The following is a 22,806-nucleotide window of genomic DNA, read 5'->3' as shown; positions in this document are numbered from 1 at the left end:
TTGCCGTGGAGGATGATATTGCGTGATACGCGCCGATTACGTTAATTTAATTTACGTAATGGCAAATTTGTAATTTACGTAGTGCCACCCTATGGGTTATAAATATGTGGCACCTAGGATTGAGGGGTATGCGTTTTTAGGGTTTCTGGGTGTCTGCTACAGTAGCCGCCGTGAACAGTTCCGCGCAACAGTAGCCGCCTCCCTGAAGCTCTTCTTGCGTGCACTCCTCTCTCCAGTCTAGCCTAGGGTTTAATTCCTAGTGAGGGATTTTTGTTGATCTCTCTAATCAAGAGAGGGAGGACGATCGGGCGGAGGCTAGATGCAATTTTGTAAGAACAATTACTTGGTTTAATCATTAAGTATTGTTCCTCGTTTCATTGCATCGTGCTTATTTGTTTTTCGTCAGGTTTATCGTCGGTTTCAATCTAGGTTTTCTTGATCCGTATTTTATACTTGATTGTCTTGCATAATATTTTGGGAATAGCTTTCTAGTGATCTTGTGAACCTATGTTTCGAGTTTCCTCGCATTTGGATCTAATTTGCTAAAGTTCTTGAAATTTGGGAGTTTGATCTGTTTGCTTCCGTGCGAAATTATTTTGAGTTGCTCCCATTCACCCCCCTCTGGTTGCATTTTCCGGTCCTACAATTGGTATCAGAGCCGGTTAAGGTTTTCTCATACCTAATCTGTTGTGAAATCCACTTGTGGCGATCATGACTTCGTCTTCACATCCACCTGCTTTTGATGGAACCGATTACCCATACTGGAAGGCTCGCATGAGTGCCTTTCTCAAGGGGAAAGGGATTGCGATTTGGAATATTATAATTGATATGACTTATGTGATTCCAGCTGATCCCTCAAATGCAGCTCACGCTACAAAATATGAAAACAATAACAAAGCTGTAGATTTTCTCTTTGCTGCTTTGAGCAAATCTGAATTTGATCGTGTTTCTGACAAACAAGTTGCTCATGAAATTTGGTCTACTCTACAAAATTTTCATGAGGGCACCAACGCAGTGAAGATCCGGTTATTTGAAACTTACAGGCGCGAATATGATAATTTTATGCAATCGCCTGGTGAGTCTATCAAAAATCTTTTCGCTCGATTTTTGAGTCTTGTCAACAAAATGAAAGCCAACATAACGGTTATGCCGTATGATGATCATGCAAGGGCTCTCAAATTGTTGCATGCACTCGACTTGGATGTTTGGGGCACAAAAGTGGAAGCGATTGTTGAGTCTACTAATTATGAGACTCTTACAACTGATGAGCTTTTCAGTAAGCTTAAATCCAAAGAGATCGACATCCAATTTCGGAAAAAGCTTAACAATCCCACAGCTGGTTCTTCTTCAAATATTCCAATGGCTTTGGTTTCTGGGAGTACTAACACTAATGCTAATCTTTCATCTACTCCTAGTTTTGCTTTGTCCTCCTTGTGTCATATTGCAGATGATGAGTTGGAGGCACTTGATGATGATCAGCTTGTTTTGCTCACCAACAAGTTCAAGCGGGTATATGAAAACAGACGAAATAGAAGGCGTTCAGAAGGATGCTTCAACTGTGGTGAGCGTGGACACTTCATTGCTGATTGTCCAAGCAAGGTGAAGGCACCGGAGCATGGCAACAGCTACAGGCGCCAGGAACAACCAAGGGACAGGAAGAACAAGAGTGATAGGCGTGGGAGAAAGAAGGGACAACACAAGTTTACTGACAAGCAAATCAAGAAGGCTGCACATGTTCTCTTTTCTTCGCTGGGTAGCTTTGATTCAGATGCCTCCTACAACTCTAGTGATTCAGAGTCCGAAGATGAGAAGCCCAAAAAGACCAATGATGGAGGACTCTGTTTTCTTGCTGACATCAAGGGAGGCATGTGCACTATGGCTTTAAATGAGGGTGATGCATATGACTGCAGCAACGACTCTTCTGATAATGAGGTACAAAATTCTGCTGAAGAAGAAATTGAAGAGTTGACTAAACTTGTTGATAAACAAAATAAAATTCTAGCAAGACTTAAGGCTGATCATGATAGAATATCTGCTGAATTAAAAACACTAAAAGATGCTACACCTGCTGCTGTAGAATGTGAGGAATGTTCTATTCATATGGTTTCTATTTCTGAATTGCAATCTAAGCATGCTGTTTTAGTTGATAAATTTGATTGTGCTAAGATTGAATTGGAAGAACTTCGCTCTCGTTCTGTTTTACTTGGTGCTTGTGCTACTTGTCCAATTTTGCAAACTGAGTTGAATGTTGCTAAATGCCATATTGTTCAGTTGGAAAAACACACTTGTCCTGTTTTACCTGAGTGTTTGACTTGTCCTACTTTTGTTGCTGAAATTTCCATCTTAAAGAAGGACAATGCTGCTTTAGAAGAAGAAAACATTCATTTAAGAACAATCCTTGGTTGGTGTTCTGTGCGTGAGCCCCAGATTGGTATGACTATTGCACAAATTAAAAGGGGTGAGCATTTTGGTGTTGGTTATGATTTGAAGCGTACTTTTGGTAAAAAGAATGCAGATGGTGAGAACAATGGGCCTACTCCCAGTGAGAAGAGTCCACCGGTCTCACCTGAAGGTTTTGTGGTAGAACCTCCCAAGTCTGTTCCTAAAAAGCAGGTTTGGAGGGTTAAACCCAAACACTTCAAAAGCCTGAATAACACATGGCCACCAACTTGTGAACATTTGGATAACCTTAAGCCTGATTTTTCTGGTTCCACTTCTAAGGCTAAGGTTGTCGTTGCTCCTACTCAAAATATTTACCATTGCGATTTTTGTGATCGTGATGGTCATTTGGCGGAGTTTTGCTTCCGTAGGAAGCGTGCTGAACGACGTGATCGGTACCCTGCACATGGTGCCTATGATCATAGTGACTCTAGACGTGCGCCAGTTGTTCGCTTTTCTAGTTTTCGCTCACGTAATAATGCCCCTGCGCCATATAGGAATGGCATGCCACGTTTTCCCCCTCGTGGGCATCGTCGTTCTTTCGAGAGATTTGATTTTGCTAATGCTTCTTTTGAGCAAATGGCCCAGCACTGGTTCTCATTGCATTATCCTAACCCCAGTGTTGAGTCATTAGCTCACTCTCGTGTTCGTTATTGATTGCAGGATGGAGGCGAGGAGAACATATGGATAATGGACTCTGGTTGTTCACGTCACATGACCGGAGATGATAGATGGTTCTCCAGCCTCACCCCCGCGAGCGGTAAAGAATACATTACATTCGGGGACAATAGTAAAGGAAAAGTGATGGCACATGGCTGTATCAAGGTAACCAATAAATTCATGCTAAAGGACGTCGCGAAGGTACGGAACTTACATTATAACTTGCTTTCTGTCTCACAACTTCTTGATGATGGTTTTGAAGTGCGTTTTAAGAAAGGCAATTCGCGAGTTCTAGATTCTATCGGTAACCTTGTTTGTCAAATCTCCCCCTTTGGACGAATTTTCATGGTTGATTTCTCTAAATCTTTTGGACAAGCTCGTTGTTTGGTTGCTCATGGTTCTCTCCCCATTTGGAAGTGGCACCGTCGTTTGGGTCACTTGAGCTTTGATTTACTATGCCGTTTGAGTTCGATGGGTTTGATAGATGGTTTGCCGAAACTCAAGTTCGAGAAAGATTTGGTTTGTGCTCCTTGCAAACATGGCAAAATGATTGCGGCTTCTCATGCACCTGTGACTCAGGTGATGACAGAACGACCGGGTGAGTTGTTACATATGGACACTGTAGGTCCAGCCCGTGTCCGTTCTGCTGGTGGGAAGTGGTATGTGCTTGTCATTGTGGATGATTTTTCTCGTTATTCATGGGTGTTCTTTTTGGAATCCAAGGATGAGGCTTTTCAATTTATTCATGATCTTGTTCTAAAGCTGAAAAATGAGTTATCCAATAATGTCGTTAGAGCAATTCGCAGTGATAATGGCACAGAATTCAAGAATGCTCGAATGAAAGCTTTTTGTTCAGAACAGGGTCTTGATCATCAGTTTTCCTCACCGTATGTCCCCCCTCAGAATGGTGTTGTTGAAAGGAAAAATCGAACGCTTGTTGAGATGGCTAGGACAATGCTTGATGAACATAAAACCCCTAGACGTTTTTGGGCTGAGGCGATCAATACCGCTTGCTATGTTGCTAATCGTATTTTTCTGAGAGCTTTTCTGGGGAAAACTTCTTATGAGTTGAGATATGGTCGTTGTCCAAAAGTTTCTCATTTTCGCGTATTTGGTTGTAAATGCTTTATTCTGAAAAAAGGAAATTTGGACAAATTTGAATCACGTTCTTCTGATGGGTTGTTCTTGGGGTATGCTTTGCAAGGGCGAGCTTACCGGGTTCTTAATCTTGATACTAATCGCATCGAGGAGACATGTGAGGTCACCTTCGATGAGACGATGCCTTGTTTCTCTTCTGCTTTTGAGTGTGCAGGTGATAATGAGATTGGACAAAGCATTTTTGAAGATGAGGTTGATGGACTTGACGATGATGATGATGCAACAGAGGATCCAGCTGTGCTCGAGGCAACTCCCATTCAGACGCCTAGCAGCACGATAGACGATGGGCCTTCAGAGCTTTTCACATCCACAGCAGATCCTGCAGCTATACCTACTGTTGATCATGAACCAGCTACCATTGAGGGGGAGGCAACTTCTGTTCGAACAGCACCTCGACATATTCAGCGTCGCCATCCACCTCAACAAATGATAGGTAACTTGAATGAGCGCACGACAAGGTATAAATCTAGAAATCAATGTGTCCTTGCGCATTCTGCATTTGTTGCCTCTTTTGAACCCCGTGATGTTGGACATGCGCTATCTGATTCTAATTGGGTCAATGCCATGCATGAGGAGTTAGAAAATTTTGAACGGAATCAGGTTTGGGTTTTGGTTGATCCACCTTTTTCTTGCAAACCAATTGGTACTAAATGGGTTTTTAAGAACAAACAAGGGGAAGATGGTCTTGTTGTCAGAAACAAAGCCAGATTGGTGGCTCAGGGTTTCTGTCAAAAGGAGGGTATTGATTATGGTGAAACTTTTGCTCCTGTTGCTCGTTTAGAAGCTATTTGCATTTTGCTTGCTTTTGCTGCTTCACGTGGTTTTAAGCTCTATCAAATGGACGTGAAGAGTGCCTTTTTGAATGGGTATATAGAAGAGGAAGTTTATGTTAAACAACCCCCTGGTTTTGAACATCCTAAATTTCCTAATCATGTTTTCAAGTTACAAAAGGCTTTTATATGGGTTGAAGCAAGCACCTCGTGCTTGGTATGCTAGACTGAAAACTTTTCTACTTGAAAATGGGTTCAAAATGGGTTCTGTTGATAAAACTTTATTTCTCCTCAGACAAGGCAATGATTCTCTAATAGTTCAGATATACGTGGATGATATCATTTTTGGTGGTTCGTCTCATTTTCTTGTTGCAAAGTTTGCAGAATCAATGAGTAAGGAGTTTGAGATGTCTATGATGGGTGAGTTGACCTTTTTCCTAGGATTGCAAATTAAACAAACACAGGAAGGGACATTTGTGCATCAGGGAAAATATACAATAGATGTCCTGAAGAAGTTCGACATGGCTGATGCTAAGCCAATTTCAACGCCCATTCCGACTAGCGCAGCTTTGGATGCTGATGAAGATGGAGAATCCGTGGATCAGAAGGAATATAGAAGCATGATTGGGTCGCTTTTGTACTTGACTGCGACGAGACCAGATATACACTTTGCTGTGTGTCTGTGCGCTCGTTTTCAGGCATCTCCCAGGACCTCTCATCGACAGGCAGTGAAGCGCATAATGAGGTACCTTCGTTTCACTCCTGAATTTGGCCTTTGGTACTCTGCTTCTTCGACGCTCAGTTTGTGTGGATATTTGGATGCTGATTTTGCTGGGTGTCATTTGGATAGAAAATCTACATCGGGTACTTGCCAGTTTTTGGGTTCTTCTCTTGTTTCTTGGTCCTCTAGAAAACAATCCAATGTTGCTCAATCTACTACAGAGGCCGAGTATGTTGCTGCTGCTAGTTGTTGTTCTCAGCTTTTATGGATGATAGCTACCCTTCGCGATTTTGGTTTGTCGTTTTCTCATGTTCCTCTCTTGTGTGATAGCACTAGTGCCATCAGTGTTGCTAAGAATCCTGTGCTGCATTCTAAAACGAAATATATTGATGTTCGTTATCATTTTCTAAGAGATCATGTTGAAAAGGGTGATATTGAGCTTAAGCATGTTGATACTAGTCTGCAGTTGGCTGATATTTTAACTAAACCACTCGATCAAGCCACGTTTGCACGTTTGCGTGGTGAGTTTGGTGTGTGTTATCCTTTCTAGTATCAATGTTTTTGTCGCTTCGGTTACATATGCCTTATACTTGTTTCAGCGAATTTGTGATAAACGCCTTTGGAGAGGTTGTGATGCTTTGGGTGACCATATTTTGTTTTAAAAACAGCACACAGATACTTCATGATTTTATCAGGCTTGTTTACATGTTCTTTTTCTAGTATCTGGTTGAATACTCGACATATATCTTGCTCACGGTTCGGTTTTGGCTCCTTTCAATGGGTCAAAGACCGGTTCGTCACTGTGAATGTAGCTTATTTTGGGCCTATGAAAGAACAGATGTTCTTTGTGTCGCAAAGACACACATGAACCGGGCACTTTATAGTCCAGGGGCTGTCAAAAGATCCCAGATCAGCAGGGACAACAAAAGAAAAATGGGTTCAGTATTCAGCATATAACATTGGGAACAATATATATATATATATATATATATATATATATATATATATTATATATGATGCTGAGATTTGGGTTTGTATATACAGACTTGTGCTTTAGGCATGGCAGCCTAAGTTGGTTACTCACAGCTTGCCCCAGTCGCAGGTGTTGTGTGTGCCACGGGTTTGTCTTTCATGGCATAGACCTGATTCAAGCATTTGCAGTGAACTTTGATTGGAAGCTTTGTTACCCGTCGTGTGAGCTTGCTATATGTCTTGTCTTCAGCTTGATACTGGCTTTGAATTTGTTTGCATGGTCTGACTAATTGGTTTTCAAAAGGTTCAAATTTAAATTTCTATGGTCATTGCATTGTGTTGCTGCTTTTCTGAACGGCTGGTTTTGCTGGTTCGCTGGTATAAGTATTTGATATATGTCTCTGAAGCTTCTATCTGTGCCGTCCCCTCATGTATCTTTTACTTGACGGAGTGCTTTGTGAACAAAGGGGAGAATGAGTGACACAAATTCATTTTGCAGGGGGAGTTAATTATTTTTCTTGCTGAGATTATGCTTTTGAAATGTTGCTGAGTCTCAGGGGGAGGTTGAGTTTGAGCATTTTGATAGGGGGAGTTTGTCAGCTTTGGAGCTTTTCAGTTACTCTTGCATTTGTCTTGATTGTGTCGAGCCTAGCTTTTGTTGCTAGCCCATGTCTGTGGGGATCAAGTTTGTTAGATTATTTTCTTTTCTTTCTTCTTTTACTCTATTTTTGTTTGAATAAATTTGTGTGGTGTGGTGTTGTCAATGCACTCATCAAGGGGGAGATTGAGATGCCCGTGGGCTAGGACCTTGTGATGAGTGATTGAACAACACAGTGTGCATGTGACGTTTCTCTTGGTTGGTGTCGTTGCAGGTGATAGGTGGAGACTGAACATGCGGCGACGTGTGAAGAATGAAGATATAATGCCACGCCGATGGACTGAGAGCGGTGAAGGGTGGATCAAGACTTGCGTTCGAGGGATTTGAGATCGTGCGGTGTATGTCTACTGTACCTGACGACACAGCGAGAGAACGTTGGTGGACGGTTTCTTGGTTAAGCCACAAAACCAAGATCCCGGACTTTCGTTGCGGCGGACGTGGCCGAAGACGGGGACAATTGTCGATCGCGAGAAGATTCCGGATCATCGTGCGGCGAGATCACGGGACGCCATGGTGCTAGATGGAAGGATCGCGGACATCGAGATTGTTTGCCGTGGAGGATGATATTGCGTGATACGCGCCGATTACGTTAATTTAATTTACGTAATGGCAAATTTGTAATTTACGTAGTGCCACCCTATGGGTTATAAATATGTGGCACCTAGGATTGAGGGGTATGCGTTTTTAGGGTTTCTGGGTGTCTGCTACAGTAGCCGCCGTGAACAGTTCCGCGCAACAGTAGCCGCCTCCCTGAAGCTCTTCTTGCGTGCACTCCTCTCTCCAGTCTAGCCTAGGGTTTAATTCCTAGTGAGGGATTTTTGTTGATCTCTCTAATCAAGAGAGGGAGGACGATCGGGCGGAGGCTAGATGCAATTTTGTAAGAACAATTACTTGGTTTAATCATTAAGTATTGTTCCTCGTTTCATTGCATCGTGCTTATTTGTTTTTCGTCAGGTTTATCGTCGGTTTCAATCTAGGTTTTCTTGATCCGTATTTTATACTTGATTGTCTTGCATAATATTTTGGGAATAGCTTTCTAGTGATCTTGTGAACCTATGTTTCGAGTTTCCTCGCATTTGGATCTAATTTGCTAAAGTTCTTGAAATTTGGGAGTTTGATCTGTTTGCTTCCGTGCGAAATTATTTTGAGTTGCTCCCATTCACCCCCCTCTGGTCGCATTTTCCGGTCCTACAAATTCCTCATCCACTCTGCCTTTGTAGCTGGCTTGATAGGGGGAAAAAATATGGAGCTAAACAAAGAAAACTTTACATAGCTCAAATCATGAGAGATCAGATAAAAAAATTCATATGGAGAAGCAACAGAATGGACAAAATTTCAGATCAGAGCTCAAATTCACGAGAGAAAAACTCAAACCAAATCCGATCTGTATGGTTAGCATTGGGCAGGGAGCAGGGCGCGGGTTGGGTTGTTGCCACTGGTACTTGAGGTGCAGCATGTCGGGGCAGCCAAATTCCCTTGCGGACGACGAAGGGGCAGAGCGCCGCGTCGTACACAGTGGGTACGACTCGTCCACCACCGACCATGCTGCCCGTGCCCGTGGGCACGTCGCACAGCGCCGTCTGGTGCTGGTTGTTGCCGGAGATGATGATGTCCGCCGTGTGGTGGTCCGGGCAGCCATGAGCATTCAGCATTGCAAGGGCGGCCGCGGAGAGCGCGTCTCGCGGCCCATATGCATTCTCCTGCAACTGGGCTTGGCCACCAGTTGTATAACTGGGCATGTTGACATTGATGTGATGACCATGTGGCCTGGATCGAGGCTAAGCTTCTCTGGCAGTGGTAGTATAAGGAATTCAGATAGAGGTAGTATAAGGAGAAATATAAAGGAATTTTGTCAACATAACCAGTGGAGCACACCCTAGCTAGCTTCTCTGGGAGCACTAGATATCCATGTACTTCACATCCTTGGAAGCAAAGTGAAAACTGGCACGCAGCTTATGTGTGGCAAAGAATGCATTATCAATATGTAAACGGCTTACATTCATGCCCTTATCCTAGCGTGACAAACACTATCTTGCACATATATATATATAGGAGTAGCTACAGGCGCGTGTAGAATAGATTATATATATATAATATTCCTGCTGCATCTCCATTTCGTAATAATAAACGTTTCCGTTTATGTCCCTATATTCCTTCAAGTTGAAAATTCTTCTTCCCAAATAAATCAATCTTCTAAAATTAATAAATAAACAGATAGGCCCGCGATGATACTATATGTTTTCCAGTCATTGTTGAACTATACAAAGCTAGCTCAAGACCGTAATGAGTTCCCTGCAGTGAGAACCGAGTAGTAGAGGAGGGTGTTCCAGGTGTCCGGGACGCCGGCGACGCACCAGTGGGTGCAGTCCGTGCCGGGGCTGCCGCTGCCGCCGCTGTACTTGGTGGTGTGCCCGTCCTTCCTCAGCTGCGACATGAAGGTGATGTCCAGCAGCTGCACCGGCTTCGACATGCCCGCCAAGACCCTCCTCACGATCGCGTCCTGCAGGTTGGGCTGGCCGCGGTAGTACGCCGCGGCGCCGCTCACCGGCTGCGTCTCCCCCGAGCACGTCTTCCCCGGCGGCGCCCCCCATTCTTGGCCGCTGCACGGTTGCATTGTCACCTTGTTAATTATAAATCATGGCAGGCTTGCAGCCTATAAGTGCTTGCAAATTCTTACTTGAGGTGACTGGGAGAGTATCCCTGGAAGAAGACTTTGGTGGTGGTTCGGAGGAGGTTGGCGTCGACCCATCTGGCCCAGGCCTGGAGCCCCTTGGTGAAGGCCTGGGTCCGGTCCATGTCCGGCACGACCGTGCTGCCATCCTGGATGTAGTCCCAGCTGCACCAAAATACACACACCGAGCCAGTGCGAGTTCAGACACCCACCCAACCAGCCAGCGGGCGGGCCTACACGATCGAGGTCTCACCTCTTGCGCGCCCACCAACGCCACGAGCCGAAGACGAGCACGTCGGCGGCGAGCCACTTGCGGCCTTCGTCCACCGCGTCGATCTTGAGGACGGTGCGCCCGGCCTTGTCGCCGGCGAGGTCGACCAGGTAATGCGACAAGTAGTACACCAGAGTCACACCGTAGTCCTGCAGGCGTCATTAGATTTTTGCCATCCAAAGTTGCATTGGAGTCCGGCAGCGCATTAGGCGAAGCTACGTAGAAAGCCCTCGGTGCCCAGGTACCCACGGAATAAAAACCAAAAATACTTACACAATTAAATTTTCACCAATTATGCACCCTTCAAATTACAAACCATACATCCTCAAGCAAGCTTAGAGTAACATAGTGCTAATGGTGCACACCCCACATATTTACTCTTGCTTTGCCTCTTATTATATATACTAGCCTGTCAACCCGTGCTACCGCACGGACTAATTTAAATTAATATAAAAATAAGATTTATAGCTAATAATTATAATTAACTATCACATGTCCTCTTTCATCTATTAAATATTCTAACACATACTCTAAATTACATATTTATTATTATCTAGTTGCAATATATTTCATTTTGCATCGCACCTCCATATGTGTTTGATATATACTTAATTGAACTATTTGTTCGTGAATTGGTATTCCCTTCCATCATGCATGAATACATGGTAACACAAATCATGGGTAGTATTTTTATATAAACAATAACATAAATAATATATTAATAATGATATAAATAGTAATTTAGAATATTATATTCATGCATTTTAATATCTGCACTATTTCTAAAAGCAAGCAATGATTCCTTGGTTCGTCAATCGGAATTCTAATTGGAACCCGGACAAATCATTCGAAATCCTAATCGGGACCTGGATAAATAAATGAGAATCTCAATCCGACAAACCCGGACAATCAAATACCTCACGCAGTCATGGCATGATCTGTACATGAACTGAAAGAGCATAAAGTTGACGGTCTCATACAGGTTAAGGTAAAATTTATATTACCGTAGCAACGCACGGGTACGGTGCTAGTTTTGTTATAATTATATAATTTAGATTAGTTCTAGGGTTACTTTAACTTTTAATAATAATATAATTGGATAATTTATATGCAAATTTAGGGGGTTATTTGAATTATTTTTATAATAGCATAGGTGTGTAATTTACATAAAGATTAGGGGTTACTTTAGATTTTTTTTATAATGGTAGAGATGGGTAATTTAGATACATGTTTAGGGGTTACTTTAATCTATTTTATAATAGCAGAGATGAGTAATTTATTAGGAAAGATAACAAATTCAATGACTATTATCGTTAGAGTTGTCGGATTGATGGCCGGATGTTTCTGATTTTTTAATAATTTCTAGAATTTTTCTATTTTTTTAATATCCACCTAGAATCCTAGATGGAAGGAGATTCCAACTAGTAATAATAAGATTCATATATATATATATCCCGTTATATTCTACAAGTGCATGCGGTTAATCAAACATGACGATGATATGCGGAAGCTTTTAGTTAGAATAATAAGGTGAGTGTAGGTGTATGTAAGCGTCTTCATCTATACTATGTTTCGTAAAAAGAAGAATGATGCAATTGTATATGAATGAAACGATCCACATATTATATTAGAGATCCACATATTATATTAGAGATTCACACAACTTAAAAAGTGATTTGTAGAAATGCTCTATTTTTTCCAGGGACAGATCAAAAGGTAATACACCCCTGCAAATGGAGCGCAGTTACTATAGTATTGATATGCCCCTATAAATACATTTTTAAGTGCGGATGATGGCGTTACCCACCCCTAAAAATACCACCATTTTCAGGGACGGGTGACGGCGTCACCGCCCCTAGAAATGGCATTTTTAGGGGCAGGTGATGTCACCACCCGCCTCTAGAAATGGTGTTCATTTCTATGGACGGGTGATGGTGTCACCCGTCCTCTAAAAATGCATTTCCAGGGGCGGGTGATGGCAAGACCGCCCGTACAAATGATTCTACGTAAAAAATTATAATTTTTTCATATAATCTCGGATGAAGTTGGAACTTTATATCAAAATTGTAAAGATTGACATGATCTAAAACTTTGCAGTTGATAACTTTTCATTTAAGATCAATAGTCTAAAAAATTATTATAAGTTCTCATATGGTTGTGACTATATAGTATCTCGTACAACTCAAGTCATACTTTAAGATTCTACAATCTTAATCTTTATATACACTTAATATACTTGGTATATTTTTTTATCTATAGTTCACAATAACCATAGTGTCGAAGTTTCACTTTTTTATTTATTTTGCTATATGTAAAGATTTATATGAATTTTTAGAATAAAATAGAAAAATATTTTTAGGGGCGGGTGGTGGCGTCACTCGCCCATAGAAATGGATTTCTAGGAGTGGGTGATGGCATGATCCGGCTCTAGAAATCAATTTCAGAGTTAATATAAAAGAATAGCATACTCTATAAAGTCAAAATGACTGTGTAGTATGGTGGAGAGAATGGTATGAACGAGGTTTTAGGTAAGCGGTTCGAAACCCGGTTTACGCAAGTGTGCATATTTCATCAAAATAAAATTATACCTCGGTAGTAGTTGGGGCTGGTGGTGGGGGAATGATATTTTTATTTTTTATTTTTGCTATTTTTGATTTTTTTTCCGATTTTTTCATATTCTGAACATTGATTTGTAGGGGCGGGTCGTACTGACACCGTGACCCGCTCATAAGAATTGATTTTTAGAGGCAGACGCGTTACCCGTCCCTACGACTGGCTACTTTTAGCTACGAGAAACAGGAGCGGATACCGCACCCGTCCCTAAAAATACATTTTTACCCCTCCTTAAAAATCCTCTTTTTTATTAGTGTCATTAAGCTAACTGGCCGCCCTCGTTGGCATGGCACGAAGCTGCATAAACATTTAGTTCGCAACTATTGTTACAGAAACACCACCTCTGACGAGCTGACAGTATAAACACATTTAGAATGCGCGGTACCATGTGCCAGGAACATGCACGTCACGCAACGCAAGAGTAGACCTGCCTCTCGGGGTGCCGGGGGCAGATCCCAAACTCGCGCGGCGACAGGTTTTCTATACCTATCCAAGTTGAATTTGGAAATGCGCAGCAAGAGCGCAGCAGCGAGCTATTGACCAATGACGATGCGCGCGCGAGATCAAAGAAAAAGAGCAAGGAGCCATACACGACGTACACTCATGCGAGGTTGGTGCCTGGTGCCATCAATCTTGTTGGTTGTTTTGCTTGTGGTCCTACTGGCATGGATGGATCCGGCCAAGTCCAAAACACGGACATCAAGGTAGAGGGGTGGAAGCCGCCGATGACGACGTCGAGAATGTGGGTCCGGAGGGGCTAGGTTAAAATCAACCCCTGTGCACATTTCATTTTATAGAAGAAAACTAAAACATTTTACATGAAAAAATTAAGTCAACTAGTATACTAGTAACCTTTTGCTTTACTCTGGTGCATGGTAAGACAATGTAGATTCATCACCCATAGTACGCGGTAACCGGCGAATGTGAAATGTCAAGTCCGATAAGGTGAGGAGGCATACGGTGGTTTTATGGTGTTATTGGACGTAGGCATGGTGAAAATGATGATAAGAAGAATACTACATGAGAATAGTTGTGAAAATAAATTTAATATCAATGAGATCGTACTGCAAGATCCGAGAGCATGTTATAGCGAGACGATTGGAAAAAGATAATCTTTTGTGCCATTTTCGGAACGTGCCAAGTAATAGCCAGCCGCAAACACGTCTGATTTCTCTCCAACCCACGCATTTCACCTTCCGAACGTAGGCACCCGGGTGTTCCATTTGCCAATGCAACAAGGCCGCCCCCGCCTAATCGTCGGCCGCCGACCCGCCCTCTCGCGACACCGCCTGCGCGCGCTGCCTAGTGATCACAGCTCCTCACGGCGAAAAGAATCACGGCAGGATCGAACGCACGCACCTCGAAACGGACGGTGATGGACCCGGACTCCCACGACGCGTTGGTCCGGGCGCCGGGCGCCGCGGCGTGGAGCATGCACAGCAGCGACTCGTACTGGTTCGCCACCAGCGAGTCGCCCACGAACGCCACCGTCTTGCCACGCCACGTCCTCAGCAACCTCCGCCCGTCGAACCTACGAAGCAAGGCAAATGGAAGGCTCTGAGCTCAAACGCCACGCGGCAAGCCGGCAACCGATCGAAGGGCCATCATCGCGTCGTGTCTGTCGGAGACGACGATGAACCTTGGCAGGGAGCAGGGCGGGCTGGGCTGCCACCGGTACTTGAGGTACGCCGTGTCGGGGCGGCCGTTGCGGCGGCAGTCGAACTCCTTGCGGACGAAGGGGCAGCTCGCCGCGTCGTACAGCGGGTACGACTCGTCCGCCGCCCAGGTGCCCCGGTACACGTCGCACGACGAAGATGAGACGGCCGCCGACGCCGACGCCGACACCGCCCGGCGCGGCTCGTGCCTCAGGGAGGTGGCGGTTTTCGCGGCCGTGGCGGTGGCGCTGCAGGCCGCCAGGAGGACGGCAAGGATGGTCGCCGAGAGCAGGTCCCGCCGCTCCATCCTTCTGCCAAACAGGAGTCAGGAGGGGACAACGGAGGTGGAGGGACTGGTAGAGGAAGATCCTCGCTTCTTCTTGACGTGGTAGCTTTGTGGTCGTACTGGCGGGCAGCCAGCTCGACGTGGCTGCTAACCAGTAGGCGACGATGCAGTGATTAGTTATCTCGCTACTAGGGGAGTAGGGGCGGCATCAACCGAGTAGCAACGGATCTTATTATATCTAAGGTCATCGGAGAGCAACTCAGAAAAATCCTTAGGGTACCAGAGGACCTTTAGAAAATCCTCTCCATCAATATAATAAGGTACTTTTTTATGTCAAAAATCTTTAAAACTAGGTTTTGATCTTATTTTTTAAGGTAATGGCTCAAATCCGGCCGGCGGTACGTGAGTGCATCTGCATGGCTATCTCTATCTAGCCACATGCTGCATTAGGCCCACGAGTCGGAGAACATGGAGATTATTTAGGATACGGGCTGATTTCATTTGGCTTTCCTCTCTCTCAGCCAGGTCTCTCTCTCCCCGCATTCTCAAGATGGGGATTCTCTCTCTCCACGTTCTCTCTATATCCCAGGATTTGTGAAAGGGAATGGCAAATCGGAGGCAGAGAGGGCCGCACTCGGAGGTAAGTCCTTGGCTCGTGCGAATGGACTGATTTTGGGGTTCCCCTACTCGGATTTCTGGTCGATAGCAAAGCGCAAAGCCTGAGGCTGATGGGGATCGATGCAGATGAAGGTTACCGCTATTCCCGTGGTTGTGTTTTATGTGGACTTTTTGCCCAATCACTTCAGCAACTTAACTGATTCGGGAGGCATTTTTCTATGGACATTTTATGGACAATGAAGCGCAACTCGATAGTTGGAGGTAGGAGCAGATCAATATGAAAGTGAGTTCTCCTTTCGGGGTTATGGATATCCATTTCTCGTTCACACTCCTTGGTCTCTGAATCACTTCATTTTTTGTTTGTTTTTTGAATTGGCAAGGGAAGTTGAAATTGGAGATAACATGGGGTTGGGGTGGGGGGCTCAACTGGTTTGCTCTGATTTCTAAAGCATGTGTGGAAGGTGTTGAATGGTTTGATCTGCTCAGTTAGGGTTTGAGAGCTCATCCTGTTAGTTACATTTATTTTGTAAGATGTGTGCTGATAATACATGGATATGGGAATCCGATCTGTGTTATTGATAGTGTTTTCATAATCTACCAAAGACAAGGGTTAGGGAATTCTAGAACTGAATATTCAGTTTTGTAGTATGGTTTTTGAACATGCCGGTGGCACCTTACTGTATCTTTTAGTTTTGCTGCCTTCTTTACGTGTTCAGCTTAAAGAATCATGCCATTAGGCAAATACCATGGACCTGATTTAGGCAATATATAGGTAGGGATCAAGCAATAATATTGTTCTAGATAGGTAATAATATGTATCTCATGTGTCTATGCATTGTATCTTACAAAAAGTACTTGCAAATAGTGTTCTGGTATTAATTAAGCGTTGCTCATTTTTGTTTTTTAGCTTTTGTTTTCAGCTCAATTACTTTAATGCTTGGCTTCTGTTTCCATTATACACATCCACTATTTTTCAATCTAATTGTCTGTAGTGCACCGTACAACCTTGCATATGTTAAAAGGAATAAATTTCTTAGGAATGATTTTTGTTTGCTCTGTTAAGTCTCTATTTGTAACGGCAAGGGAAAATTACAACATCTATTAAGTCTTTAGTAAAAATTACCAGGCAAACATTACGAACTGCTTGTTTTTAGGCCTTTTTCTCCAAAATAATTTTTTTTGATTGATACCATTCTTTGCTTTTTCTCACTGCCTTTCAATCCTTTTCAGTAACTCTATAGCATCAGCATGAGATCTTTCTTTTGTGTGTGCTCTGTTAGTTTTGTTCCGTTGTTTCTCTTAGCGATAGAAATTAGGCAAAATGATCTAATTTATTAGGCATATGCTACAAAATTAGGCAAACTAATATAATTTGTAGGCAATAATATGGTTCTAAATTAGCAATAATACAAGTGTGTTCTACATCCATTCTATATTAGCAATTTTGTACTTTTCATCAGGCAAAAATGTGGTTAGAACGAGGCAAACCAATGCAATCCGACAATAATATTTTTTACTTTTCCATCATTAAAGAAATGTAGATAGTACTATGCGAAAAATGCAATTTAGTAGACATTTTTTTACTTTTACATCAAAGCAAAACAATGTAACTCAGTAGGCGATTTTTCCATCTTTTCTTTTTGCACTATAGGTTCTCTAATCCATCTTCATTTTCCTTATTACATTGCAGGTCACCAAATTATTCAACAGTGAGAGGGAAGGACCTGGATCAGGTTATATGGTTGTAGATATTAGACACTTCAACCATTAAGAAGTAGAAGGAAATGCTGCGTGCAGTTTGTGTGGCAGTACATATTGCCTGGTTCAACAGTTTTTGCAAAGCGTAACAACCAATCGCGTGCATAAGTCTGATGTGTACAACCTGAACTGCAACACAAGGTCTGAATGTGTCAGTCCGAGTAATTTTTGCTGAAACCAATGTGTGCTGTGGATCAGGCAATAGTGATCTGTTTGGAAAATTCTGATTAAAATTGTAGATCAGCTTCTCAAATTATCGATAAAATAGTGGATTTGTGATACGTATGTACCATGAGTAATTTTTCTGCATTTCTATCTGTTTGTATCATCAGTGGAAACCTAGGTTGTCGTTGTCGTTATCCTGCTGGGAAAATTTGTATGTTTCTGGAGCAGTAAGTCTATGTGGGCCCCTTGGATAACGAAGAGTAAAAAAATAGAATTTGCATATTTATTTTGTGTGTTCTTTCCGTGCCTGCTGTGGAGAGTTCTGCCATAAAGGGAAAGTTGAGTACTTCTACGCAGAGTTTGCCCATTTTCTCAAAAAGGAACGGCCGTATAATTGGCTTAAAATATGACCGGCCGTAAAATAGCATGATCCGTTTTCAAAACACAAACGCAAACATACATATGCATGCACACTTATTCCTATAAATTTATGCGCGCACACATATACACTACCCTTGTGAACGTATCATAGAGACTGGACCAACAGATCTTCCAATTAATTTACGATAATGTCACCACAAATGTCACATTGTTGATATGCACGTTAGCCTACCTACCTTGAAAAAAATATTTAGATGTAAATGTGAACATACATGCTGAGTTAGAAACTTGAACCGGATGCATGGCTAGGTTTCGCACAGTAAGAACTTGCACAACTGAGCTATGTTCGGTTCACTCTAACCATTAATTTTTCACTACAACTAGTGTAAAGGTTCACGCGCGCAATTGATGTGGCTACTTTGTTTATACTCTTTATGCTATGGAAAGTATTTTCGTTGCTGTTGTGTTCGTTTCCTATTATGAGGTATTTAGTTTTGAGGAACTACCTCATCCTAAATTATATGGTCCATCACGAGTCCATTCGATAAATTTTGGTAGAAAAACACCCTCAAAATTCTTTGGAGATGGAGCGGCACCAACAGCCGCCACTCTGTTTGGAGAAGGGCCAGAAGGATGCACCACTTGGTCGTGAGGGTAATGTGCGTGCGTGTGTACAGCGAACGTATAACGAATGATCTTTTACCATGAAACAAAAAAATCCCCCGCTTTATTGCAAAGGTGTACGGTCATATACATGATGCGAGTCCACTATTTGCAGGCGACGTCTTATTTGTATACATACGTGAGCGACTGCCTATAGGCTTATGGTGTGAAGTTCCGATGCCGGAATGCCTCCATTTCGGCTCATCTTTAACAAATTCTGGGAAATCCCACGCATCAAGTATCTTACTGGATCATCGCATACCCAGCAAGAGCAGCTCTGGCTTCTCCACGAGGCCCTTCCACTCATTACAGAATCTTGCAACCATGGCCCCATCAACAACTCGGTGATCGGCTCCAACAGTAACCTGCACGTACGGCATAGATTGGGGAGTCACAGTTAGTGAAACCAAAAGTACTGGAGGCTTACGTTTGGTGAAACGCGTATTGCAACAAGCATACGTTGATTATGGATGAAGGGTAAACGTTTTCGCCATCATCAAAGCGAGGAAGTTTCTGAATGCGCCCCAGGGCAATGATGGCAACTTCAGGCAGGTTCAGAAGTGGAGAGCCGAACTTGCCACCGATGGCGCCTATGTTGCTAAGGGTTATGGTGCCACCTTCAATATCCGCAGTGCTTAGCCTGTTGTGTGATGCCATCTCATGCAACCGTGTCAATTCCTTTGTGATCTGGTGCAATCACAGTCAAAGTGATCAGATAGTTAAGGAGACGAAACACAAAACAACCATATTTACTGGACAATCCTCACATTCTCTAGGATCTGGTGCAATCACAGTTTAAAATGATTAGAAATTTAGGGATATCAAGCACAAAACAACCATGTCTGCTTGCCAATCCTCAAATTCTCTAGTGTCAATAACATAAGTATCATATCCAACAGGTACCACGCACGATTGCAAAGCTTTGCAAATGACTAGCCAGCTGAGTGAGTTTATCACAAGAGAAGCATTCTTCAGAGTTTTGGCTACAAGATTTATATATTTACCTCCAAACTTGGGTACAAGAATTTATTATCATTTCTGAAGAAGGAAGAAACACCTTATAAAATTACCCCAAATTTATTATAGTTCATTGTTTCAACCTTTTGGAAACTAGCAACAAAATTACGGCGACAAAATTTACAGACTAAAGCCACAAAACTATCATGGATTCAAGGAGAAAAAGAAATTGCTGCTGACCTCCAATATTGATAGTGACTGCACTTTCTTGATGTTTGGCACGACTAAACCATGTGCTGTAGCCATTGCTATCCCAATGTTATGGGATCCTAGAAAATTAAATACTAGTTGTCATCAACTTCATCGTTCTTGAAGATTAAAGGAAACAAGAACAGAATGAAGAACTCAAAGATTTCCATACCTTTCAACACTACCTCATTGGTTTCCTCAATGAAAGAGCTGTTCAACATAGGATATTTACTCAGTGCCATAGAAAGTGACTTTATGAGGAACGGAAGGAAAGTGTGCTTGATAGTGTTATCTTTGTTCTCATTTTGAAATCTGGTCTTCAGTTGCACAAGAGAATCACAATTTATTTCCTCCAGATAATGAAAATGTGGAACTTTTGCAGCCAGGCTCATTGATTTGACCATTGCTCTCTGGTAACCCCTGCAGAAAGGAAAGCTCAACTTAAGATTACTACTGAATGGCCATGAGTGTGACCTACCATCCTGAAGTAGACATCTTGAAAACTTTTACAGTACCTGAGAAGAATTTTCTTATCTTCATACAAAGGCATGTCGGATAATGACTTCCTTTCCTCCAGTAACTCAACTTGATCAATGTTCTCTTCCAAAGATGATGATTGTTCTTTGCAAAGACCCTTGTTAACAGCATAGTTCAACACATCTTCTTTCAAAACCCTACCATCTTTCCCTGTTCCAACGATTTCATTTATGTTGAGCCCATACTGCTTCGCTAGATGCCTAACAGCTGGTGTAGAGAGTGTTCCAGTAGGAATATTGCCTTCATTTGAAGGAACTGCAGACTCTACTCCATGTGACTTATCAGCGGATGGAAATATATTATCTGGTGGTACAATTTGGCTGTCACCCACAATCATTTTCAGTAAAGTTTCACCAACCTAATAAGTACAGATTGACTTAGTAAGTTCTTGAAAAAAAATAAGTTAGTGGAGATACTCCCTGCAGTCACAAATGCTTCACGCTTTGACTAATATCCCATCAAACTATTTAAACTTTAACCATCGCTAGTTTTAGAAATTTTACTAAGAAACATAAAGATCATGTGTAGATTTGTCTTGAAAAGCACTTCATAATCACAGACATTTATTAGATATTTCTAATAGAAAAAATTGGTCAAACCAACACCTTGAAATATTTTTTTACTGGAGGGAGCACATTGACTTAAGTAATTTCCAGCAATACAAGTTCAACCAACCTAGGGAGCTTACAATGCAGGACTCTCCACAGAGCACATTTAAGTTTTGTAGAACATGCTAGCAGGTTTGTTCACATAAGTTAGAGAGGTAAAATTGACAAAAGTAATCTTATAACTACCTTCACTATGTCACCAGGTCCAAAGTGAATCTGATGTACTTTTCCTTTGAAACGACTTGTTATCTCGATAGTTGCTTTGTCACTCTGTACTTCACAGAGTGGCTGGAATTCATCTACTTGGTCACCCTGCAAAATGAATATCTAAGCAAAGTCAACTCCAGTTATACAGGGATTGCAAGGCAGGAATACTAAATTTCAAGATGAGTGAACAAGCAAAGCTTATGACACAATCTATTCAAGGCTAATTTGAATTTCTGATCTCATTCCCAGATAGTGTTCTGGAGCTTGTTTATTTTCTTGTGACATACATATTCCTTTCTAATACTGTAGTTCGTTCCACTATTTATGTTCAAGAAAAGTTTAATGAAAACTCTAATGCAATGACAAAAACCCCTCTTAGAAAAAGGGAAGCTTACATTCAAAACATGAATAACATAACATGAGCAACAGTAGAAAAACAGTTAGGAAGCAATCCGCACTGTGCGTGATGGCACAGGCCATTTATAGCTACTAAAAGCCTCTCATTGGAGTGTGACATAAGCTTGTGAATTCCAGCAGAAAACCGATTTGAGTTCCCTCCAGTGTTTAGGCCAGCTATTCCCGCAGCAAGTACTCAAGTAACAGGCCAATTGGAAACCAAGGTGCGTATTCGCACAACATTATAACACGAAAGCACTATTGCTACTGATACCATGAGGAAAAATGCAAGCACTATTGCTACTGATATCGCATCAACTGATATCATGAGGCAAAATGCAAGCACTATTGCTACTGAACCTGTGATCGCCCCTAGACCAGTGAGTAGCATGATTTTTTGTCTGGTTGCCATCAAATTGCCGAGAATGGCATTGGAACAGGGCATATTTTTTGCAATGTTAAGAAATCAAAACTAAATTCTTCACTGCCTGTGCCCATTCCCTTCCCTGATAAGTGGAACTAAATTGCTCGACTATGCTGTATGACCCAATAATACGCACTAAGTTGCAAGACAATTGGGAAACAAAATCCGTCACCGTTAACAAACGAAATCGTTCCTCGATTTTTACAAGCATAGCTCCACAATCCACAGTTGCATGACCCGATTCCCCACGGCGCAATTCCGCTGGGAGCAACAACCAAAAATGCAGCCGGCCCGGCACTCACCTCGGCGACGAACCAGCGCAGCAGCTCGCACTCGGCGATGCCTTCCCCAGTCTGCGCCAGGGGCACCTCCACCAGTTCAGCCGCCTCCCCGGCCGGCGCCGGCGCCGCGGAGGCGTCGCTGGCGAGCCACCTCCTCGCGCCCCCCAGGCGCTGCCACCGCTGCACATGCTCCAGAGCCCCAAGTCCAAAATCAAAACCGCAGCGAGTGCCGAGGAGGTGGGGCAGGGGGCTCGCGGACTTACGTCGCCGAGCAGCCGCGCGTGCGACGCCGAGGACGCGGCGGCGGCGGAGTGGGGTTGGGGGAGACGGAGGACCCGCCGGAGCGGCGGCGCGGCGGGGGACGTGGGTCCCGCCTGCGGTGGCGGAGGCGGAGCAGGCGGCGAGGCGCGTGGGCCTCGGCCGACGGCGGAGGCGGCGGCCGGGCGGAGACGGCAGCGGGAGGCGAGGCGCGCCCAGGCCATGCGGGGGAGGCGACGTGACGTCTCCGTGTCGTCTCCCGCTGAGGAGGCGCTGCTGATGGTGAATGATCTGGGAGTTGGGTTTTCGATTGGTTGGCCCGGTGGTGGTCGTCTTGTTTGCAATGCGAAGCACGAGACGAGGAGGAAGAGGAGTGCGGGACTCTGCGAGTGCGAGCAGCTGCTGCTCGGCGCCCATGCTTCGTGGAAAG

At 43.3% G+C, this 22,806-nt stretch overlaps 3 protein-coding genes across 4 annotated transcripts; 1 reads left to right on the top strand and 2 right to left on the bottom strand.

Moving 5' to 3' along the window:
- The first annotated feature begins 1,146 nt into the window (after positions 1 to 1,146).
- On the top strand, positions 1,147 to 4,687 carry LOC112892697. Its single transcript, XM_025959825.1, has 4 exons — positions 1,147 to 2,613; positions 3,103 to 3,199; positions 4,412 to 4,503; positions 4,610 to 4,687. The coding sequence occupies exons 1-4, from the start codon at positions 1,147 to 1,149 to the stop codon at positions 4,685 to 4,687; spliced, it is 1,734 nt and encodes a 577-aa protein (XP_025815610.1).
- Positions 4,688 to 9,501: 4,814 nt separating this feature from the next.
- Positions 9,502 to 14,895, bottom strand: LOC112895415 (protein trichome birefringence-like 38). Its single transcript, XM_025963364.1, has 5 exons — positions 14,573 to 14,895; positions 14,293 to 14,464; positions 10,303 to 10,469; positions 10,056 to 10,214; positions 9,502 to 9,978 (listed from the first exon to the last, which is right to left on the bottom strand). The coding sequence occupies exons 1-5, from the start codon at positions 14,893 to 14,895 to the stop codon at positions 9,651 to 9,653; spliced, it is 1,149 nt and encodes a 382-aa protein (XP_025819149.1). The 3' UTR covers positions 9,502 to 9,650.
- Positions 14,896 to 18,500: 3,605 nt separating this feature from the next.
- LOC112894663 (lipoamide acyltransferase component of branched-chain alpha-keto acid dehydrogenase complex, mitochondrial) lies at positions 18,501 to 22,806 on the bottom strand. Of its 2 annotated transcripts, XM_025962437.1 has the most exons (8): positions 22,382 to 22,697; positions 22,140 to 22,298; positions 20,997 to 21,122; positions 20,181 to 20,560; positions 19,838 to 20,085; positions 19,657 to 19,745; positions 18,919 to 19,146; positions 18,501 to 18,824 (listed from the first exon to the last, which is right to left on the bottom strand). In XM_025962437.1, the coding sequence occupies exons 1-8, from the start codon at positions 22,598 to 22,600 to the stop codon at positions 18,711 to 18,713; spliced, it is 1,563 nt and encodes a 520-aa protein (XP_025818222.1). In that variant the 5' UTR covers positions 22,601 to 22,697; the 3' UTR covers positions 18,501 to 18,710. The 2 variants fall into 2 exon arrangements, with proteins under 2 accessions (XP_025818222.1, XP_025818221.1); XM_025962436.1 differs by having other exon boundaries at positions 22,140 to 22,806.

Source organism: Panicum hallii, chromosome 5, assembly GCF_002211085.1.
Source record: "Panicum hallii strain FIL2 chromosome 5, PHallii_v3.1, whole genome shotgun sequence".
NCBI lineage: Eukaryota > Viridiplantae > Streptophyta > Magnoliopsida > Poales > Poaceae > Panicum > Panicum hallii.
The sequence above is the reverse complement of the archived record's forward strand: the minus strand, read 5'-3'. Positions and strand labels throughout refer to the sequence as shown.

Coding starts and splice junctions, on each gene's coding strand:
- LOC112892697 (XM_025959825.1), top strand. CDS start 1,147: ATGCCGTATGATGATCATGCAAGGGCTCTCAAATTGTTGCATGCACTC. Junction 2,614..3,102: donor AGTCTGTTCCTAAAAAGCAG/GTTTGGAGGGTT, acceptor TATTGATTGCAG/GATGGAGGCGAGGAGAACAT. Junction 4,504..4,609: donor AGGATCCAGCTGTGCTCGAG/GCAACTCCCATT, acceptor ATCATGAACCAG/CTACCATTGAGGGGGAGGCA.
- LOC112895415 (XM_025963364.1), bottom strand. CDS start 14,895: ATGGAGCGGCGGGACCTGCTCTCGGCGACCATCCTTGCCGTCCTCCTG. Junction 14,465..14,572: donor CCGCCCTGCTCCCTGCCAAG/GTTCATCGTCGT, acceptor CTTGCTTCGTAG/GTTCGACGGGCGGAGGTTGC. Junction 10,215..10,302: donor CGTTGGTGGGCGCGCAAGAG/GTGAGACCTCGA, acceptor ATTTTGGTGCAG/CTGGGACTACATCCAGGATG.
- LOC112894663 (XM_025962436.1), bottom strand. CDS start 22,793: ATGGGCGCCGAGCAGCAGCTGCTCGCACTCGCAGAGTCCCGCACTCCT. Junction 21,123..22,139: donor TGCGCTGGTTCGTCGCCGAG/GTGAGTGCCGGG, acceptor TTCATTTTGCAG/GGTGACCAAGTAGATGAATT. Junction 18,825..18,918: donor ACCCTTCATCCATAATCAAC/GTATGCTTGTTG, acceptor CCGTACGTGCAG/GTTACTGTTGGAGCCGATCA.